The sequence below is a fragment of the Pelophylax lessonae genome, assembly GCF_965119305.1.
Source record: "Pelophylax lessonae genome assembly, chromosome: 1".
In the NCBI taxonomy this organism is placed as follows: Eukaryota; Metazoa; Chordata; class Amphibia; order Anura; family Ranidae; genus Pelophylax; species Pelophylax lessonae.
The window spans coordinates 390,774,607-390,794,156 of NC_138768.1; the positions used below are offsets into that span (position 1 = coordinate 390,774,607).

Sequence of the window (19,550 nt, forward strand, 5' to 3'; positions counted from 1 at the left end):
CTGTCATCCGCCTGCTCAGCGGGGATCGGCGGATCGATCCCCGCTTAGCAAAACAGACTCCGTCGGGCGCACCGCCCATGTGAACGGAGCCTGAATGTTTTAAGAGCTTATCTGAAAAGATAGCCAAGTAAAGACCCATACATCCCGGAAACTGCACTTAAATGTGCACATAACCGCACATTTTTGACTGCATGTTTACTGTGCATTTGGAGCATGCTTGCCGCACGCTTGATGTGTGCTTGATGCATGCTTGAATGCGTTTTGTGTTGCGTGGTTTGCAGTGCATTTTTCTATACATTTTGGGGCTTGGCTTTCTTGCTTTAAAGTGGCATGGTGCGGTGCATTCGAATCACGTTTGTAGCCCATTTGTAGCGCGTTACCTGCATTGGCAGTGCAGAAAAATGCAGCATACACTACTTTTTTTTTTTAACTGCACTGCAATGATGTGAACTATGCCCAAAGGATTACCTTGATGTTGAGCTGTCTATGCAGTTGGAGTGCAGTTCAAAATGCATCCAACTGCGTTCGGTGTGAGAAGGCCCTAAAACTTCATCTTCTGGAGAGGCATTTTCCAGCAAGTGAATGTGTGTCACAGAATTCAAGGAAGTAAATATGTGTGGTACTTAACAAAGCAAGTTAATAAACCTCAATATCATTCAGATTATTAAGAATAGGCTAGAAACAATTGGGATGCATCGTGGAAATGAATATAATGATTTAAAATTCTCACCATAGACACAGTTTCAAGAAAGCAACCACATAGGGAATACTAGACTGACATTGCTATATTCTCCTCCTAAAAATTCCAGTTTTCTGGCTGTTATGGCATCTTTGGCATTAAAGGGGACAGCAGCCAGTTGCCTCTTAGTATTTCTGATATAGACTAATATTAACAACTAATACTCTGTTTGCAACAAAACTTTTCTCCCAACATTATATTACTTTACATATAAAAAAGCAATGCAAGGTAAAGTAAAATAACATAAATGAAAGCCAGTTGTTAGGTAGGCAAAACATGATCTAAAATTGTTAATAACAGGACAGACCAATTCAATTTTGTGATAATTGGACAACATAGATATTTATACGTTTAAAGTGAACCAGGCTACGAACAACAAGTATTTACACATTCTTAACAAGCACTAAAAAAGCTCTAACTTGTGTAGCTGCAGGCACTGTGCAGCAAATCATTTTCAAAATGTATATCGGACATACTGAAGTTGCTCAAGTATTCCTCTCAGCTCTCCCAGCAGTGACACACCAGTTTTCTAATGTAAACACAGGTGCTCTAGTAGGAGAGATTTGGAAGAAAACTATTTATACAACTTCAGTGCTTCCCTAAGAATCATTTTCCTCCACAGTACCTGCAGCAACAGAGGTCAGTAAGTCCTTGTTTTAAAGCTCTTTATGTCTTGCTAAGAATGTGTAAATTCATAAATGTCTCTTGCTGGACTACAGGTTAACTTTATACACCTTTTATGTAATAGTAATCTCAATGCACTGCACAAGGGCAAGAAACTTGACAAGGCCTTTTATGAGTTTAGTAAAAAGCTCATCTTCTCAATCTTCACGGTGGAAACTCCATGAGATTAGCTGAATCTTAATGAAGTTGCGGGTAAACTACTGGTTACAATGAAAGAAGTAACATAATCACTGCTTGTCTCATTTATACCCATTGCCTATGCAAAGTAGATTGCTGACCAATTATACACTTTGAAGCTATCACAGTACCACTTTTGTTCACAGGCATTGTTAGAATGTAAATTTTCCATGGGTGATATTTACCTGGTGGATTCTTGGCAGGATCATTGTGGCTTGGGCTTCCTGATTGTCCAGGATCTGCAAAGAAATAAAACAAAGGTAAGTGTTCTGTGTGTTTTTTTAACTCCCTTCCCAGAATGTTGATATAATGTCGAAAGTAAAAGAACAGATGCAATTTCCCTTGTTTCGCTAGACAAACGTGTGAAATAGATTTCTAGGTACAGATGAGTTGATTACATTGTATAAGAAGCTTTGCATAATTAGACTTTCACATTAATTGCTCTTTCACATGACACAATATAAACCTCTAATTCAATCTAAAAATGAAGAAAAAAGCAAAAAGATTTAGAATAGCAGGAGACTGAGTATGGCTGTCGCATTCGGGGTCTATTTTGGGAAGTTTGTAGCAGCAACAGTGGCAAGTTGCCACAAATAGTCTCTAAGAAGAATGCCACTAAAGTTTCCGAATAATGTATTAGAATTTCACTTGCTAAATAGCTTCTAAAGCCAATAAAAGTTAACAAAACTTTTATATAAATAATCTATTAACACACCTATATGTAAGGCCCCTTTCACACGGGCTTTCCGATCCGGTCCGTCTGTCAGTTTTTCAGGCGGACCGGATCGGATGCTCCATGCAGCCCGATGTCAGCGGAGACATGTCTGCTGACACCCGCTGCTATATGATCCGATCCTGTCCGTGAAATCCAGACGGATGGAAACCCTATTTTCCATCCGTCTGGAGGATTGGACAGGATCAGATGAAAACAGAGAGGCGGTCCGTTTTCATCCGATCTCCCATAGAGGAGAGCGGGGATCTGACAGCTCTGTCTCTGCACACAGAGCGGAGATGGAGCTGTCATCCGCCTGCTCAGCGGGGATTGATGTATCAATCCCTGCTGAGTAAAACGGAGTCCGTCGGGCGCACCGCCTGTGTGAAAGGGGCCTGAATGTTTTAAGAGCTTATCAGAAAAGATAGCCAAGTAAAGACCCATACATACCGGACACTGCACATAATTGCACATTTTGGCTACATGTTTACTGTGCATTTGAAGCATGCTTGCCGCACGCTTAATGTGTGCTTTATGCATGCTTGAATGTGTTTTGCATGCGCTTTGTGCTGCGTTTGCAGTACATTTTTCTATATGTTTTGGGGCTTGGCTTTCTTGCTTTAAAGTGGCATGGTGCGGTGCATTCAAAGCACTTTTGTAGCCCATTTGTAGCGCATTAACTACATTGGCGATGCAGAAAAATGCAGCATACTCCTGTGAACTATGCCCAAAGGATTACCTAGGTTTTGGGCTGTCTATGCAGTTGGAGAGCAGTTCAAAGTGCATCCAACTGCATTGGGTGTGAAAAGGCCCTAAAACTTCATCTTCTGGAGAGGCATTCTCCAGCAAGGGAAATTTATAAACCATCAGATAAAAAAATAAGCCAGAATTAAAGATGTTAAATTAAGTTTACTGGCCATTTAACATACAATTTCATATAACGTTTTGTAGCTGGAGGCATTTGCACTATTTCAATAAGGAAAAGATTAAGCAAACAGATATTAACAATCCCATAGGGAGAAAATGTATTTCAATAAGGAAAATATTAAGCAAATAGATAATAACAATCCCATAGGGAAATGAGAAAATGTGTTTAAAAATGGGAAAAGAAAGAGAAACTTCCTATAAAAATAAGCAAAAAGTGCTACAATCCTTGTTATCACATATCGAGTTATGGGATATAGCTGACATGCCATATCCCTTCATAAAACATAAACAAAAAAGTGCTGCAACCCTTGTTATCACAAGTTATAGGACATACCTGACATGCTACTATCTATCCCTAATACTACTAAAAATGCATGTGACAATTCAGAGTCAATCAGGAGTCTGTGATATATGCTGAAAAATGTCTCATTTTCCACACCAGATTATTAGAAGTAACAAGTATTGCAAGCACATTAAATTGTTAATAAACCCCAAACTAAATATTTATTATATTGCAGCTTACCAATCATTATATGTGGTGGCTGCATTTGTTTCTATTTTTAGGCTCCACCCCCCCCCCCTCTGTTTTCCTCTGGTGATATAATCAGTAACACGCTTCCTGTATTAGAGTGCCCCCACTCTGAATGAATGAGTACAGGGGGCACCTGTAGACATCAGCATTGTCAGGCTTGGGGGGAGAGAAGTGTTAGGTGTATTAGCAGATTTAGATACCCTAGCAAATTAAAGCCAAACTCCCGCCCACACTTTATAATCAGTTACAGCAAACATTTTGTTATTTTTGTTTGGGATAAAGGTTTTACATGAATGAAAGAAAGCTGATAATTATAAACACACCTGCCAGTAGTAAATGGATTGTCTCAACACTCTAACTGCTACATTTGCAGGAGAGTCTGTTCTGTTGAAAACCAACAGACTTACTGGAAGAATCACCAGGTGAAAATAAAAGAAAGCAAGCCTACAAATGTATAACAAATGTAACCATCACATGTAAGAATTGGTAAGCTACAATATAATAAATATGCATTTGAGTTTGATACTGCTATACGTGGGCTCATCACAAGAAACCGATATAGGCGAGCATTACAAACAATCTGAGCATAGTTTACAACAAATGGACCATGCGTTAAAAGGATCACTGGAAGCAATCATTATCACAAGAGGAAACTTTCCAACACAAGAAACTAAACTTTTGACACACGCTTGTTACACCTATGCGTTGAATGTATTGGGAGGAAAAATTGGATTTTTGAACTTAATCTATGAAATCTGTTTCTTTGAGTTCATTGAGAGACACAGGATTGAGTTATACTGCCACTTACTAGAGGATTTGGACCCTGGCACGCAAAAAAGAACAGTGACTAGTCAGTAAAATCTGTCAACTTCCAACATGCCTCAGTTTTGTAAAGCAATACGTGGAGAAAATAATAGACACAGGGGGTGGGACCTGTATCCTGCAATAGTCTCCAAGAAACAAATCCAAAAGTATAAAAATCCATTTTTTTTCTTGTTTATTGAGGGACACATGATTTAAAGCCAACTGGGATGTCCAAAATCAGTCAAACTGGGGTATGGGCAACAGTAACAACAACAAAACAAAACTTAGAGTTGCCTACAGCTCAAAAAGCTACCTAAAGAACCTTTCGTCCCAAGATGGCTTCAGATAAGGTTTGAACACCCATCTGGTAAAGTTTAGAGAACATTTTAGCCGAAGACCAAGTGCAGCTTTGCAAATCTTAAAAAAAAAAACCTGATGCCAAAAAAACCAAGAGGCACTCACACAGTACAGTGTGACCCAACAAGAAAGGATTTAAGACCACACGCTTGGATGATGATCTGTCTGAACCACCAAGAAATGGTGGAGAGAAAAGTAGGTTTCCATCAGGAATGACAAAGAGAAAGTCTGTTTTTCTAATGGAAGCAGTTGCTGCAAGATAAACACACACACGGCACAGACTATGTTAATCCAATAAAGAAAACTCTCCTTCGGATGCACTATGGTTAGAAAGAGGGACATAAAACAGTGTCCTGATTGAGGTGAAAGGTTGAAACCACCTTGGGAAGAAAGGGGCTCTGGGCCTCAACACTACCTCGTCCTTATGTAGTACCAAAAAGGGTTCTTTGCCAGACAAAGCCACCAGCCCAGAAATACACCTCAAAGAGGTGATGGAGAGAAGTAATGCAACTATGTGAGTGAATAGGGCAATATCCCTTACAGGTACAAAAGGCATTTTTTAAAGAGCTGAAAAAACCAAACTGAGATCCCATGGAGAAACAGGTGAACACACAGGATCGCTACATGAGAGACATTGTGAACAATAGTCTTAATGTGAAGCTAGCGGCCTTTGGAACAAGATCACAGTTGCTGAGATCTGGACCTTTATGATACTCATAAAACTTGATGAAACTCAAGAAACTCAACTGTTGATCCAGGCCCGATTGTAAAAAGGTGAAGATCTGTCCCACCAAAAAATTCCTGGGATGAAAGTTTCTGTTCTCGTATTCAAAAAGTACGCTTTCCATATGCGATGTTAGATCTAGCAGGAAGCAGACTTCCTGGTTTTTAACACTGTGGGAATGTGGGAGATTCCCCTGTCCCTCAAGACCTGGTCTTCCACAGTCATGCCATTAAAACCAGCAATCATGAAGCACGGTAATAAACCGACCTTTGAGACAGAAGGTCTTGATAATCTGGAAAAGCCAATGAAGCATCTGCCAGAAGGCTGATCAAGCTTGAGTACCATATCTAACTGGGCCAATACGAAGCAAGAATATCACCAGAATTCCCTGCATCTTGATCCTGGGGAACAGACAAGGAAGCAGTTTCAGGAGAGGAGGGGCATAGTTTTTATGATCCCACAGAGGCACCAGGGCATCCACAACTTCTGCCAGAGGATTTCTGTACCTGGGGACAAATCTGTCCACTTTGTTATTTAATCTGAAAGCTAGGGGATCCACATCTGGTATCCCCCACCTGTGACACAGGACACCTCTGGGTGTAGAGACCACTCCCTCCAGTCTAGGCAGTACTAGCTGAAGTCTTTAGAGACTGGGTCACCCCAGAGGCTGTGCCATGGCTCTGGACCTAAAAAGCAGTCTGTGGCTAACTACTACAGTACAGTCAGATATGGAAAGTACCACAGTGCGCTAAGACACATCCCAGGCTAGCCCCAAAATTATCCCATCCAACAGGTCCAGGTTTGGTCTCCAAAGCTACTGCTAAGAATACACCTACCCAGATAGCGGTGTATAAAGATAAACTCAAGCAGAGTGTAAGGAAATGGTGATTGAAGAAAAAATGTTTCCTTGAGGAAAAAAGGAAATAATCGGTTAGAAAAAATAGAGAAAACTGATCCACACTCTTAAGACCCTAGCAAAAAGTTGAGGCATCCTGGGAATGGGGAGGGTTATACTACATGGGCACTGTTTGTTTGTTTTTTGCCAGTGTCCTATTCCACCTGCCTTTAAATTCTGTATCCCTTTAATGGAAGAGAAAGAATTAGTGTTACATGTGTGAATATATGTCTCACGTCTCACTGACTAATGTTCTGACTGAAACATGTATCCTTCTATGACAAACCTAACAAACTGTTCATATCTGCATTCCATCCACACAGGCCATGCTGGAAGTTGAGTATAAGCACTCTCAAGGTTTTATATACAGTACATGGAGTATCCTGTAAGTGTTTTTAATTCCTCTGTGTTTTAATAAATGATCAATACTGCACTTAGAGACACCTTGTTTTCCTTCTACATCCCACAGAGCTGCTTCTTCTCTTAAGTGCTGCCCGGGTACACACTGACTTAAACCAACGTCTGGGCCTAGGGCTCTGTCTCATGGAAGTGCCCATATTCTCCTCTATCTCTCAAGATCGCATGTATACACCCATGCAATCTGATTCCGGTGCGGAAAAAAAATTTGATTTGAGCAATACAAATTCATGGCTCAAATCGCACCCCAGAGACACCGCATGTAATTCGCACAGGATTGTGCTCCTATTCCAGTGCGAATTACATGCAGTGTCTCGCACCGCAGCAATGTTAACCCGGGCTAAAGGAGAAAAAGGTGAATGTCCTTGCATGGCCTAGTGAGAGCCTAGACTTAAACCCCATTGAAAATCTATGAAATGACTTGAAGACTGCAGTCCACAAACAGTCACCATCAAATGTAACTAAACTTGAGCAGTTCTGCAAAGAAGAGCAGGCAAATATTGCAAAGTCTAAGTGTGCAAAGTTAGTAGAGGCATATGCCAACAGACTAAAGTCTGTAAATAAAGCAAAAGGTGGTTCAACAAAATACTGACAAAAGGGGGGTGATCCTTTTTACAATTCAGTAATTCTGTTTTTGAATATTTTTATTTTTTTTCTTACATGTTGGTGTTATATCTTTCACTTGGATGTTATAAGGTGCACTAGTAAATACAGCTGGATAAACTAAAAATGCTGTCTGTCTTCATTTCAAGGCAACAAAATGTGATTATTTTAAAGGGGGTGGGTGATTTTTTTTTGTACCCACTATATATATATATATGTATGTATATATATATATATATATATGTGTGTGTGTGTGTATATGTATATATATATATATATATATATATATATATATATATATATATATATGATTAGGAAGAAAAATATTTCCTTTATAAAAGCTACAATAGAGCCTGATATTATCAGTAACAAAGATCATTAGCCACACAAACCAAACACACCGGAGTGAAAGCCATAATTACAAGGTTAATACTAAAATTGAAATTTGCATGCCTACAGCCAAAGATCAGATAAGATTTTCGTATCTGTACACATATACACACACACACAGATACACACATACACACCGTGGATAACAGATGATTTTGTTTCAGATCAAACACAATTAGTTAAGTATTATAGGTATGACTGAGCACTGTCACATCTTAGCCAAGACTGGGCACGGATGCCGTGCTTGATCAGTAGTTTGAATACGCAGACCAAGATTCATTGTGGCCCGGGCATCTCCACCTGCCAGTTTCTGGAATGACAGAACTGTCAGCTGTGGAAGTGAGCCTGCATGTGTGTCCGTGTACGTGCTGAGGGAAGGGCACAGAGGGAGGAAACCATCTGCCTTCGCTAGGCAGCCATTCATTGCTGGATTTAACAGCTGCAGAATAGGAGTGCCCAGAAGGACAGAAACGTGCAGCCTGAGACAGACACTGAGACCATGGGTATAAGAATTGGCACTGCCTACCATTTTTCCCAGGGAATAAAGGCTCTTTCCAGATGTCTGGGTGGCACAAAAAGGAGGAATGCAGTCAGATTTTCTTGTGGCAAATTAACAGAGGACGAGGGTGCCAAGGCCTGATTAACCATTGCAGCACAAAATTACTAACTGTGACACACAAATGGCATTATTTAATTCATCCCAGTATATCCTATTCAAATGCTTTTTTATATAAACATCTCCCCTTTTTTATTTCCTTATCCAATTTATGCCCTAATTCCGTTGCCAAGATATTAGAAACAGGTGACGTAAGTTTGGATACAGCTTTCATTTATATTCCATTGATGCTATATAATCTGCAGAAACACAATCTCATGCATTATGCAGCATGTTTGCTATATTTTATATGTGAGCTCTGCTTTTTCACAGAGAGCTGTTTGATTTGCTAAAGCTTAAAACACTGTCATGCTTTGTGGTGCTATTCATTTAGGTTGGGGTGACCTTAAACGACTTGCCTTTCTGATTTTCATAGACTATTGTTTAAGTTATGTGTACGTCAGACAGCTGATTATACTAGTTTGACAGCATGTTCCTTGGCATTTATAGGCTGTTTGCTAAAGCAACTCTGTAAACCTAGTAGGATAGCTATGTATTTCACAATAAGCCGCTGTGGGAAAACACTGCATACAGTAAGCCCTCGTTCACACTGAATGTGGCTTTGAGATCGAAAACTTCATCTAAAATCGCATGATTTCAAAGCCCCATGTTAGTGCGACTTCAGGTGTGACTTTTAAGACATCTGTGTGGCTTCATTCACAGATGTCTATGCAAGTCGCCCCTGAAATTACCAAAAGTAGTGCAGGAACTACTTTTTCAAATCGATGCAGCACCGCAGTGTCAAGAGTCGCATCGATTTGAACATGGCCATTGCTGACAATAGGGTGTGACTTGTCATGATATTTGGCCTGTCAAATCACATGGCAAGTTACTCCAATGTGAAAGAGGGCTTAGTGGTGTGGGTGCGAAGGTTCTATCTTTTTTTGAGGATGAAGTGGTACCCCAACAAACCAGGAGATTCAGAAGATATTCTGTCCTATGGTTCCCTGTAGACAACCTCTGTCCTTAGGTTTGCTTATCATTTTACTTTACTTGGAATGAACGCTCAGCTCAACACAATAGCTATATTAGCATTGCTATGAATATAAAATTGCAATATTGTTAGCCTGCTTTTCAAAATTATAGTTCTGGAAATAAAGCATTTGGAGTTTTCAGTATGATGATCTTGGGGGTAAAAATAGAGTATACAGCTTTACCATGATTAAAATGACATAACTCTTCATTAAAGTGGTAATAAACAAGCATATCTCTCTATAGTGTGTACTTATCTTAATCCAGAGCACCAAGTGCCATTTCCGTCTGCTGCTTCATTCCTCTGTTATCAGCATGACAGGTTTTCTAGACACCAAGAGCTAAAAAGGTGACAGGGGAGAGAGCTCCAGCACACAGGCTATGACTGACAGCCTCAGCTCTGTTCTTGTGTGCTGTGTAAAGGGTGTGTGTCTTTTGTACAATCAGCTCTCACTGAACCCAGAGAGGTGTAGCATCTGCTCCCCACCCCCTGCTTTTTGAAAGCTCAGACAAGCTGTATACATTCTGTACTTTGGACGGCGGTAGAGAAGAGAGGGCTGCAGATAAATAGGTACAACTTATGCCGGAGTATTTGTTTAATCTCTGTAGAAGGCTAGTTACTTTACTGTGTATATGTAAGGGTTTACAGCCACTTTAAACCATGGTCCAATTTACCTTAGTAGGGGAAAGTTTTCTCCTGATCCCATAAGGGCCTCATGTGCAGGGATAATTGTGGGATGGGCAGCCAAAGCTCATTGCCTGGCACATATGAAAGCTCCTTCACATCAATGTGAGTGCATTATTATAGTGTTAATGAATGTTGACACAAGTTGATGCTCATTTTTCATGCATTGTTATGGGTATCCATTAAAAAAGGGCATGACATGAAAAAAACAGCTAAAAACAGTATTAACACTATTAAATGCCATTACCATTTCTCTAGCATGCACTAGCTTGTGCTAAAATGGCTGCATGTGTCTCATACACTAAATTTTATGTTTTAAATATACCCTGGTGGTATGGAAATGTGCACACATGAACCACAGCGAGTGGACATTAGTTCCTAAATTTGTTGTGTCAGTGGTAAACAACTGCCAAAAATGCGTTAACAAACCACTGCTTTGCCATAAAAATCCCACTACTGCAGCACAAGGAAAAACAATCACCTGTGTTTTTTGCCTACAATTTCAAAATATAGTCTTTTTAAACATGTCAATGTAAGTGGCACCAAATGCAAATCTATAGTGCCAGACATACAAAAAAACAATCTATTAGGGCTTGGTCACACCATAGCCCATGTGTTAGTACGAGCCTAACGTGAACTTTAGAGTTGCTCTGCGCAGCAATGCATTTTGCACATGTGTTCCAGTCTCTTTATTAAAGCCATTCTTTTGTTTTACTTTATGGTAATACTATGCAACACAGGACGTCAGGACATTCTGTCCTGCACAAAAATGGAAAGTGTCCAATTTTTCTCCTGCACACACCAAGGTAGTGCATTGATGTGAACTGAAACCATAGAGCATAAGACAAATTGCATTGTCCAATACTCCTGGTGTGATCAAGCCCATAATGTCCCCATGTACATAACTAATAAAAAGCAGAAACAGATGACTCTCAATGTAAAGGAGCTGTATTTAGGGATGGGCTTCAGGCGTGTTCGGATCCTAGTCCCGACTCCCAAGCCACCTGAGCAATCCCGCCAGGAAGCCGTCACTGTACAGAGCCAATCCTAGATAGTAAAACATTTCCCAACCCGCAGCCTCACATACACACTCTGCCTATGATTGGCGTTGTGCAATGACAGCTTCCTGGCGGGATTGCTCAGGTGGGTTGGGACTAGGATCCCAACACGCTTGGACCATCTCTAATTACAGATCCTTTACATTGAGAGTCATCTGTTTGTGCTTTTTATTAGTTACGTACATAGGAACATTATGGGCTTTATCACACCAGTAGTATTGGACTCTGATCCGAATAGGATCCGAACATGCCTGTTCCCATCTCTAATTACAGTTCCTTTACATTGAAAGTCATCTGTTTGTGCTTTTTATTAGTTACGTACAGTACCTGGGGACATTATGGGCTTTATCACACCAGTAGTATTGGACACTGATCCGAATAGGATCCGAACATGCCTGTGCCCATCTCTAATTACAGCTCCTTTACATTGAAAGTCATCTGTTTGTGCTTTTTATTAGTTACGTACAGTACCTGGGGACATTATGGGCTTGATCACACCAGTAGTATTGGAAAATGATCTGACTAGGATCCGAACACGCCTGTGCCCATCTCTAATTACAGCTCCTTTACATTGAGAGTCATCTGTTTGTGCTTTTTATTAGTTACGTACATGGGGACATTATGGGCTTTATCACACCAGTAGTATTGGACAATGATCCGACTAGGACCCGAACACGCCTATGCCCATCTCTAGTTGTAATGTTAAAGATAATCGATTGTCATGACATGCACTATCATGCTCTGAAGACTTTTTCTTTTTTTAATAAATACATATGTGATTCCTTAGTTTTGCTTTCCTATTTCCACAAGTATGTACTGTAAATGCATTGGGGAAAAAGCAGATTATGTTTTTTTTTCTTCCCCTGCCTATGATGTTAAGTTAAACCACAAGAAGCTGCTAAGAGACATCTGTAACAAACATTTGTATACAGTAGTGCCCTTCAGTACTCAGCTCCCAATGTAGAGCACAGCTGTTCTGTAATTAAGCGCAGTCATTTTACAATATTGTTACATATTGTTCTATTTACATTCTACTTAAATCTTTGCCATACACAGACCGATTCATACAAGCAATGCTCCTGATTCTGACACGCTTTGCAATGACCAGGAGTCATACAGCAATTTACCAAGGACTGGTAATGAGCACCTGCTGAAAAATCCCTATGGGACACAGGACGTTCTGAAAAGGGAAAGTGATTACTACTAAACCACGTGTTCTGGCAATCTTTTTTGAAGAGATATCTCTCCATCTATGGCCACCTTTATATTATGCTTTGTCCAACCTGTTTACTGTGTCCCAGAGGATTAAACATGATGTTCCATACTTTTTAATAACTGTGGCATGCAGATAAATGTGATATGACCATCTAGCTATTTCTGTTTTGATCTTCCTTTACTAAATCGAAGGTCACCAAGCTATAGCCCATGGGCCAAATTTGGCCCTCTGCAAGATTTTATCCAGCCCTCTGAAGTAAGAGGAGACTCTGATGGGGACCCTGATGTAAGTAATGAAATAAGGGGGCACTGATGGGGGCTCTGATGTAGGGGTACTCTGATGTATGAGTTATTTCTATGTAAGGGGGACTTTGATGGGGATTATGATATACAGTAAGGGGGCTCTGATGAGAACTCCAATGTAAGTGGGGACTCTGATGGGCTCATGTTTATTTAGAATGTCTTTGCTTTGTTCACTTAAAGTGTTACTAAACCCAAGACCCTGCATTCACTATATCTGGTCTCCCACAGTACACAGAACATGGAAACGTTATTATTTTAATAAATATAAATAGACAAATACCGTTTCTCACAGTATATAGCAGTCTTGTGACTTCTATGAGTGTCTAGTTAAAGCTTGTAGGAGGAGTTTTCATTCTCCCACAATTGTCCTATGAGAATGTGGGACCCCTGACCCTCTGTCTGGACAGTGCTGATTGGCCCTGTGTTGATCACATGCATTCTCCCAAGGAAAAGAAAAACTCTCTAGCAATACACACCAAACTGAGCATGTGCACCCTGTCCCCCGGCTCTGTAAATATCAGGAAATATATTGGAATCAGTGGAAGAAGGGGAGGATCTGTGCTTACACAATCAAACAGCCTTTTTACACAATGCAGGGTATTAACCCCTTAGGTTCCACAGTGAGTATAAAAAGCATGCTTTACTGCAAACACAGACTGATTTTACTGCCACGGGTTTAGTAACACTTTAAATTTTGTTCTATTCTAAATTATACCATGTCAATTACAAAAAACACCAGGTAAAAACAAATTAATTTGTTTCAATTTGATTTAACTCATGAAACTGTTTTTTTTTTTTTTTTTTTGGGGGGGGGGGGTCTCATGCATATTTGTAAGATATACAATGTGGTCCTTGTACTAACATTTTTGGAGACCCCTGTACCAATGTGGTCACACATAAGGAATAATACTACTGCATGATACATAATATGTATGCTGCTGCTTCAGGTGGGTCCAGCACACAGTCCTTTTTACCTTCTGTGTATCCAGGGGCAAGCACCACTCATCCAGCCATATGCAACAAGTGAAAAAGAATCCAAAGGGCTGCATACTTGAAAACCACATCCACTTTATTGATAATCGTCAAAACCCAATATACAGCAACATAGACAATGTGGGGGTAAGGAAAAAGTCAACATGTTATGCGCTGCTACTGCTTATTCATGACTATGACTTGTCATGAATAAGCGCAAGCAGTGCGCAACGCGTTGACTGCGTTTCCTTGCTCACACAGCGTGTCCTATGTTTGCTGTATATGGGGTTTTGAAGATTATCAATACGTTGATGCAATTTTCAAGTGTGCAGCCATTTGGATCCTTTTGCACTTATTCCATACTGCATGATACAGTTGATTTTGCAAGGAACCAGACATGTATGGAGTGATCATAACAACTTTTCATGCCAATAAAGCAAAGATATATAGTGGTTTTCCATCAATGCTGTTTCTCTTGTAACTTGCTTAGGTTACATCCAGCAGGATATTATAATTGTTAATAATATGCAGGATTTATATAGCAGCTCTTTGCAAAATACAATGCAATTCAAGACAAGAGGGTTAAGATGGCCCCTGCTCCTGAAGGCTTACAGTAAAGTAATATCTGGTACCCATGACCTCTGCCTACTTGTTTTTATATAGAACATTTATGCACAAACAGGAAAAAACTGAACAGTTCAAACAAATATAACTGACAGCTTACATAAGTCCCTACCACTGCTTGCTAATTGTGCGGTGTTCTACAATAAACTGTTTCTATTCAGGCTGTACTTAACATTAAATCAAATAAACCAAATCATTAAAGTGTATATACAACCAAACCGTTGTTTTGCTGTTTTGGATATAACAGAAATGGTCAGACCCCTTTTGGATTTTCACTGCTATGTGGAGCTCTTTCAGAGAGATTTAACCTCACTTCCTGTTCTGCTGACATTTTACAAGGCAGAAAGTGAGGGGAACTCATCAACATTACCACAAAGAAAAATGCTTTTATTTTGTAGAATGGGAATAGGCTAGACCCCTGGCAGGTTTTTATTTTTGTTTGTGTCCTTGCTGTAAATTTTCCCTTTCTCTCTAGTAAAACCATTGTCAGCAACACAGGAAGTGAAGGAAAATCTTCTCAACAGAGTTCCAGATAGCACGAAAACCCTGACAGAAGTTCTAATCCTTCCCCACTCTACTGGAAACTAGAAAAAATGTTCTGGCTGTAAATAACTTTAACCACATCCCGCCCGCCCTATAGCAGAATGACGGCAGGAATGTGGTTGCATTATCCTGACCGGATGTCATATGACGGCGGCAGGATAATACAGCTCTGCTCGCCCCCCGGGGGCGCGCAGAGCGGCGATCAGTGATGCGAGGTGTCAGTCTGACTCCCTGCATCTCCGATCTCGGTAAAGAGCCTACTGACGTAGGCTCTTTACCATGTGACCAGCCGTGTCCAATCACGGCTGGTCACATAATAAACAGGAAGAGCCATTGATCGGATTTCCTCAGTACGTGCCTGACAGGCATGAGTAAAGGAGCGCCGATCGGCAGCTCCTCTGACAGGGGAAGGGGTCGGCACTGGTAATCAGATGACTGATTACCAGTGCAGACCCTCGGGGGGGGTGCCACTAGAACCACCAGGGATGCCCACCCATGACCCTAGGGATTCCCACCCATGACCCCAGGGATGCCCACTATGGCCACCAGGGATGGCAATCAGGGCTCAGGGAGCCCCCCATTGCCCTCCCCATCAGTGCTGCCCACCAGTGCCCTCCCTATCAGTGCTGCCCACCAGTGCCCATCATTGCCATCTATCAGTGGCGCCCACCAGTTCCCATTATTGCCCACAAGTGCCATCTATCAGTGCCTATTAGTGCCCGTCAGTGCCGATCAGTGCCCACCAGTGCTGCCTATCAGTGCCCATCAATGCCACCTATCAGTGCCCCCTATCAGTGCCCATCAATGCCGCCTATCAGTGCCCAGCAGTGCCGCCTATCAGTGCTCACCAATGCTGTATATCAGTGCTACCTATCAGTGCCACATATCAGTGCCTATCAGTGCCGCCTATCAGTGCCACCCATCAGTGCCACCCCATCAGTGCCACCCCATCAGTGCCTCCTCATCAGTGCCTGTCAGTGCAGTCTCATCAGTGCTCATCAGTGTAGGAAAAAACATATTTATTTAAAAAATTGTATAACATAAACAAAAAACATTTTTTTTTCCAAACTTTTCGGTCTTTTTTTTATTTGTTTAGCAAAAAAGAAAAAACCTTGCGGTGATCAAGTACCACCAAAAGAAAGCTCTATTTGTGGGGGGAAAATGACATAAATTTGGTGTAGGTACAGTGTTGCATGACCGCGCAATTGTCATTTAAATTGCAACAGCACTAAAAGGAGAAAATTGGCCTGGGCAGGAAGGGGGTGAAAGTGCCCTGTATTGAAGTGGTTAAATTCAGTAACATTAATAAGACATATTGTTGAAACAAGAATATACATAATAAAACACATATTCATTTACTTACAGCAATAGCTCTTACCTTAAGCAATGTTTCACTTAAGCCTTCTGACTAAGTCCTATTTTAGGACATATTTGTGGCCTAATCCCAAGGAAAGAGATACAGGACATTTACACCACTTGTATTTCTAACCTCAAATGCCACAGAGGCCAGAGAAGATAACCTGATAACCAGCCAGTTCACATCTATTCTGATTCCATTCAATTTGTATGCAGCATTAAATTAAACATATTACCATTGCGACTCATCTGTATTTTCTGTTACACTAATTAAAAGCAGCAATGGTCACAGACTGTAGAAGCAATGTGAGCAAAAATACAAAGTCTGAACGTGCTTATTACTGTTGCCATATACATCTGTACACATTACTACTATGGTGCCATCTCTTCATTACCTGCCCTCCCCTTTTATACACTTATTTTCTCTGATTCATATACCTTTTTACTTCTCTTATATCACTTTCTATTGTATCATATAAACTACTACCATCTGATACAATCAAATAAGTTCTCCCACTGTGGATAGGGCCAGCAAGGTGCCTTCTACTTTGTCCTGCCCTTACTAGTAAAGTTTATTTATGTACCTATATACCTTGACCTGGGAAGAACAGCTGTAAGTTGGACCTGTACAAACCCTAAACAGATCATCACAAATGAGAGTATAGTTCTAGACACACTGATGAGAAACAACAGGCAAAGACCCATAATCTTCTTCAACAACCACCAAAAAGTTGAATGTTTGCAAGAGGTCAACCTATTCTTCCTGTAATGCTACAATGTTCTAGAGCACAAGACTAAGGGCTCTTTCATACGGGCGGTCCGATCAGATCCGCCTGTCAGTTTTTTAGGCGGATCTGATTGTATCCTCCATGCAGCTCTATGGGGCAGCGGATGTCAGCGGAGACACCTCCGCTGACACCCGCTGCCATCCGTATCCGATCCTGTCCGTGAAATCTGGACGGATGGAAACCCTATTTTTCCATCCGTTCAGGTAGCGGATCGGATGAGAGCGGACAGGCGGTCTGCTCTCATCTGATCCCCCATAGAGGGCAGCGGGGGCTGTGACACCTCCCTTTCCACACTGCAAGCGGAGACGGAGCTGTCATCCGCCGGCTCAGCGGGGATCGCGGACCGTGTGAAAGAGCCCTAAGAATGAAGAAGTGGGGCAAACACTTAGGCATTATAAGCCATTACTAACATAAGAAAGCAAATAAAGTCTACCTACTGTACCAACAATAACTGGATTTTGACCACCTAGTTGTGATTAGAGAATTTAATAACATCTGATAGGTAGTCATAACTGAAATAAAATATATTATACCTAAGCGAGAATTTTCTGTAATGTCGGATGTGTGCAAGTGGTACTCATGCTTAGCAGTCTAGATGGTATTTAGCAAGGCTTAAAATGCATCGGTAGAGCTGCTTAGTGGATATATGCCTTCTCTGTTCCTGAATGCCAGTCCGGCACTAGAGAAAGAATGTTAATTTAGCAAACAGACTAGAAGGGTCTGTGTCTACGGGATTTATCAGACAGTCTGACAGGACAATGCTCAGCTTGCATGGTGGTGATGTGTGTGGGTGTTATATGTGATAATTGTTAAAGTGGTTCTAAAGTCTAAACCTTTTTTACCTTAATGCATGCCTTGCATGTTTAGATAGCAGTATGCCCCCATTTTACTTACCTGAAGCCCGAACTTGATCCAGCGTTGTGTCAATCTGTAGGGGCTCTCTCCCTTCTCCCCGCTCTCATAGACCTGGCTGAGAGCAGCGGGAGCCACTGGCTCCCTTTTCTGCCAGTTAAATCCTGTCATGAGGGAGCAGGGAGCAGGGCTGAGCTGCACTATCTGTATCTATAGACATAAGCGGCGAGGTTCAAGATCAAGCAGGTAAGTGTACTTCCTATCATGCCACACCAAGAAGAGGAGGAGCCAGAAGTGCTGGTGGGGGGACCTGAGAAGAGGAGGAGCCAGAAGTGCTGGCGGGGGGGCCTGAGAAGAGGAGGAGCCAGAAGTGCTGGCGGGGGGACCTGAGAAGAAGAGGAGGAGCCAGAAGTGCTGGTGGGGGACCTGAGAAGAGGAGGAGCCAGAAGTGCTGGCGGGGGGACCTGAGAAGAGGAGGAGCCAGAAGTGCTGGTGGGGGGACCTGAGAAGAGGAGGAGCCAGTGTTGCTGGCGGGGGGACCTGAGAAGAGGAGGAGCCAGAAGTGCTGGCGGGGGGACCTGAGAAGAGGAGGAGCCAGTGTTGCTGGTGGGGGGACCTGAGCAGAGGAGGAGCCAGAAGTGCTGGCGGGGGGACCTGAGAAGAGGAGGAGCCAGAAGTCCTGGCGGGGGGACCTGAGAAGAGGAGAAGCCAGAAGTGCTGGTGGGGGGACCTTAGCAGAGGAGGAGCCAGAAGTGCTGGTGGGGGGACCTGAGAAGAGGAGGAGCCAGAAGTGCTGGCGGGTGGACTTGAGAAGAGGAGGAGCCAGAAGTGCTGGTGGGAGGACCTGAGAAGAGGAGGAGCCAGAAGTGCTGGCGGGGATCTGAGAAGAGGTTTGGGGCTGCACTGTGCAATTCCACTGCACAGGGCAGGTAAGTATAAACCTGTTAGTAATTTTAAAAAATAAAAAAGGGAGTTTACAATCACTTTAATAGCACAGGTGGTACCAGGAAAGGACATATTTTGATTGTGGTAAAAAACTGACCACCATCTGGGAATCAGTGGTCAAATATGTTCCTGTAATTCATCAGATTTAGCTTGAAATCTGGCAATTACATTTACTAAAAACAGCAATGTAGCAGTGGTATCTTTAAACGTAAGCCTCTTTTAAGTGGAAATCCAGTTTTACCAGATAAGCATCTGGAAAATGCATCTACAAAACAGAACAAGGTCAACCTAAATGTTTAAATACGAATAAAATCATTTGTAATGTACTCATTTGTGATTGCATAATAAAGTGATAAAAGTAATAAATAAATACTTATCTCTTTCGAATACTTGGATTGTTATATATGTTAAATTCAATTGAAACCTGTTTGATGTACTCAAAAGTCCTCTCTTTATGTGTATTGTTTATGCCCTTGTACTTCAGCTTGTACTTTTTATTGTACAATTCATCATTTGCAATAAAATATAATGGAAAAAAAAAGTAATATATACTGATTTACCTATGGTATATGATAGTATTTTATCCTTTTAAAGAAACCTGTACCAAGAGGAATTAGTAGG

At 41.5% G+C, this 19,550-nt stretch overlaps 1 protein-coding gene across 6 annotated transcripts in view; it reads right to left on the bottom strand.

Annotated features, from left to right (window-relative positions):
- NFIB (nuclear factor I B) overlaps positions 1 to 19,550 on the bottom strand; it is a 402,638-nt gene that overhangs the window by 133,838 nt on the left and 249,250 nt on the right. For all 6 annotated transcript variants that reach the window (XM_082244100.1, XM_082244099.1, XM_082244097.1 and 3 more), the window contains exon 3: positions 1,786 to 1,839. In XM_082244100.1, the coding sequence (XP_082100226.1) occupies positions 1,786 to 1,839 (54 nt within the window). The remainder of the gene's footprint in view (positions 1 to 1,785; positions 1,840 to 19,550) is intronic.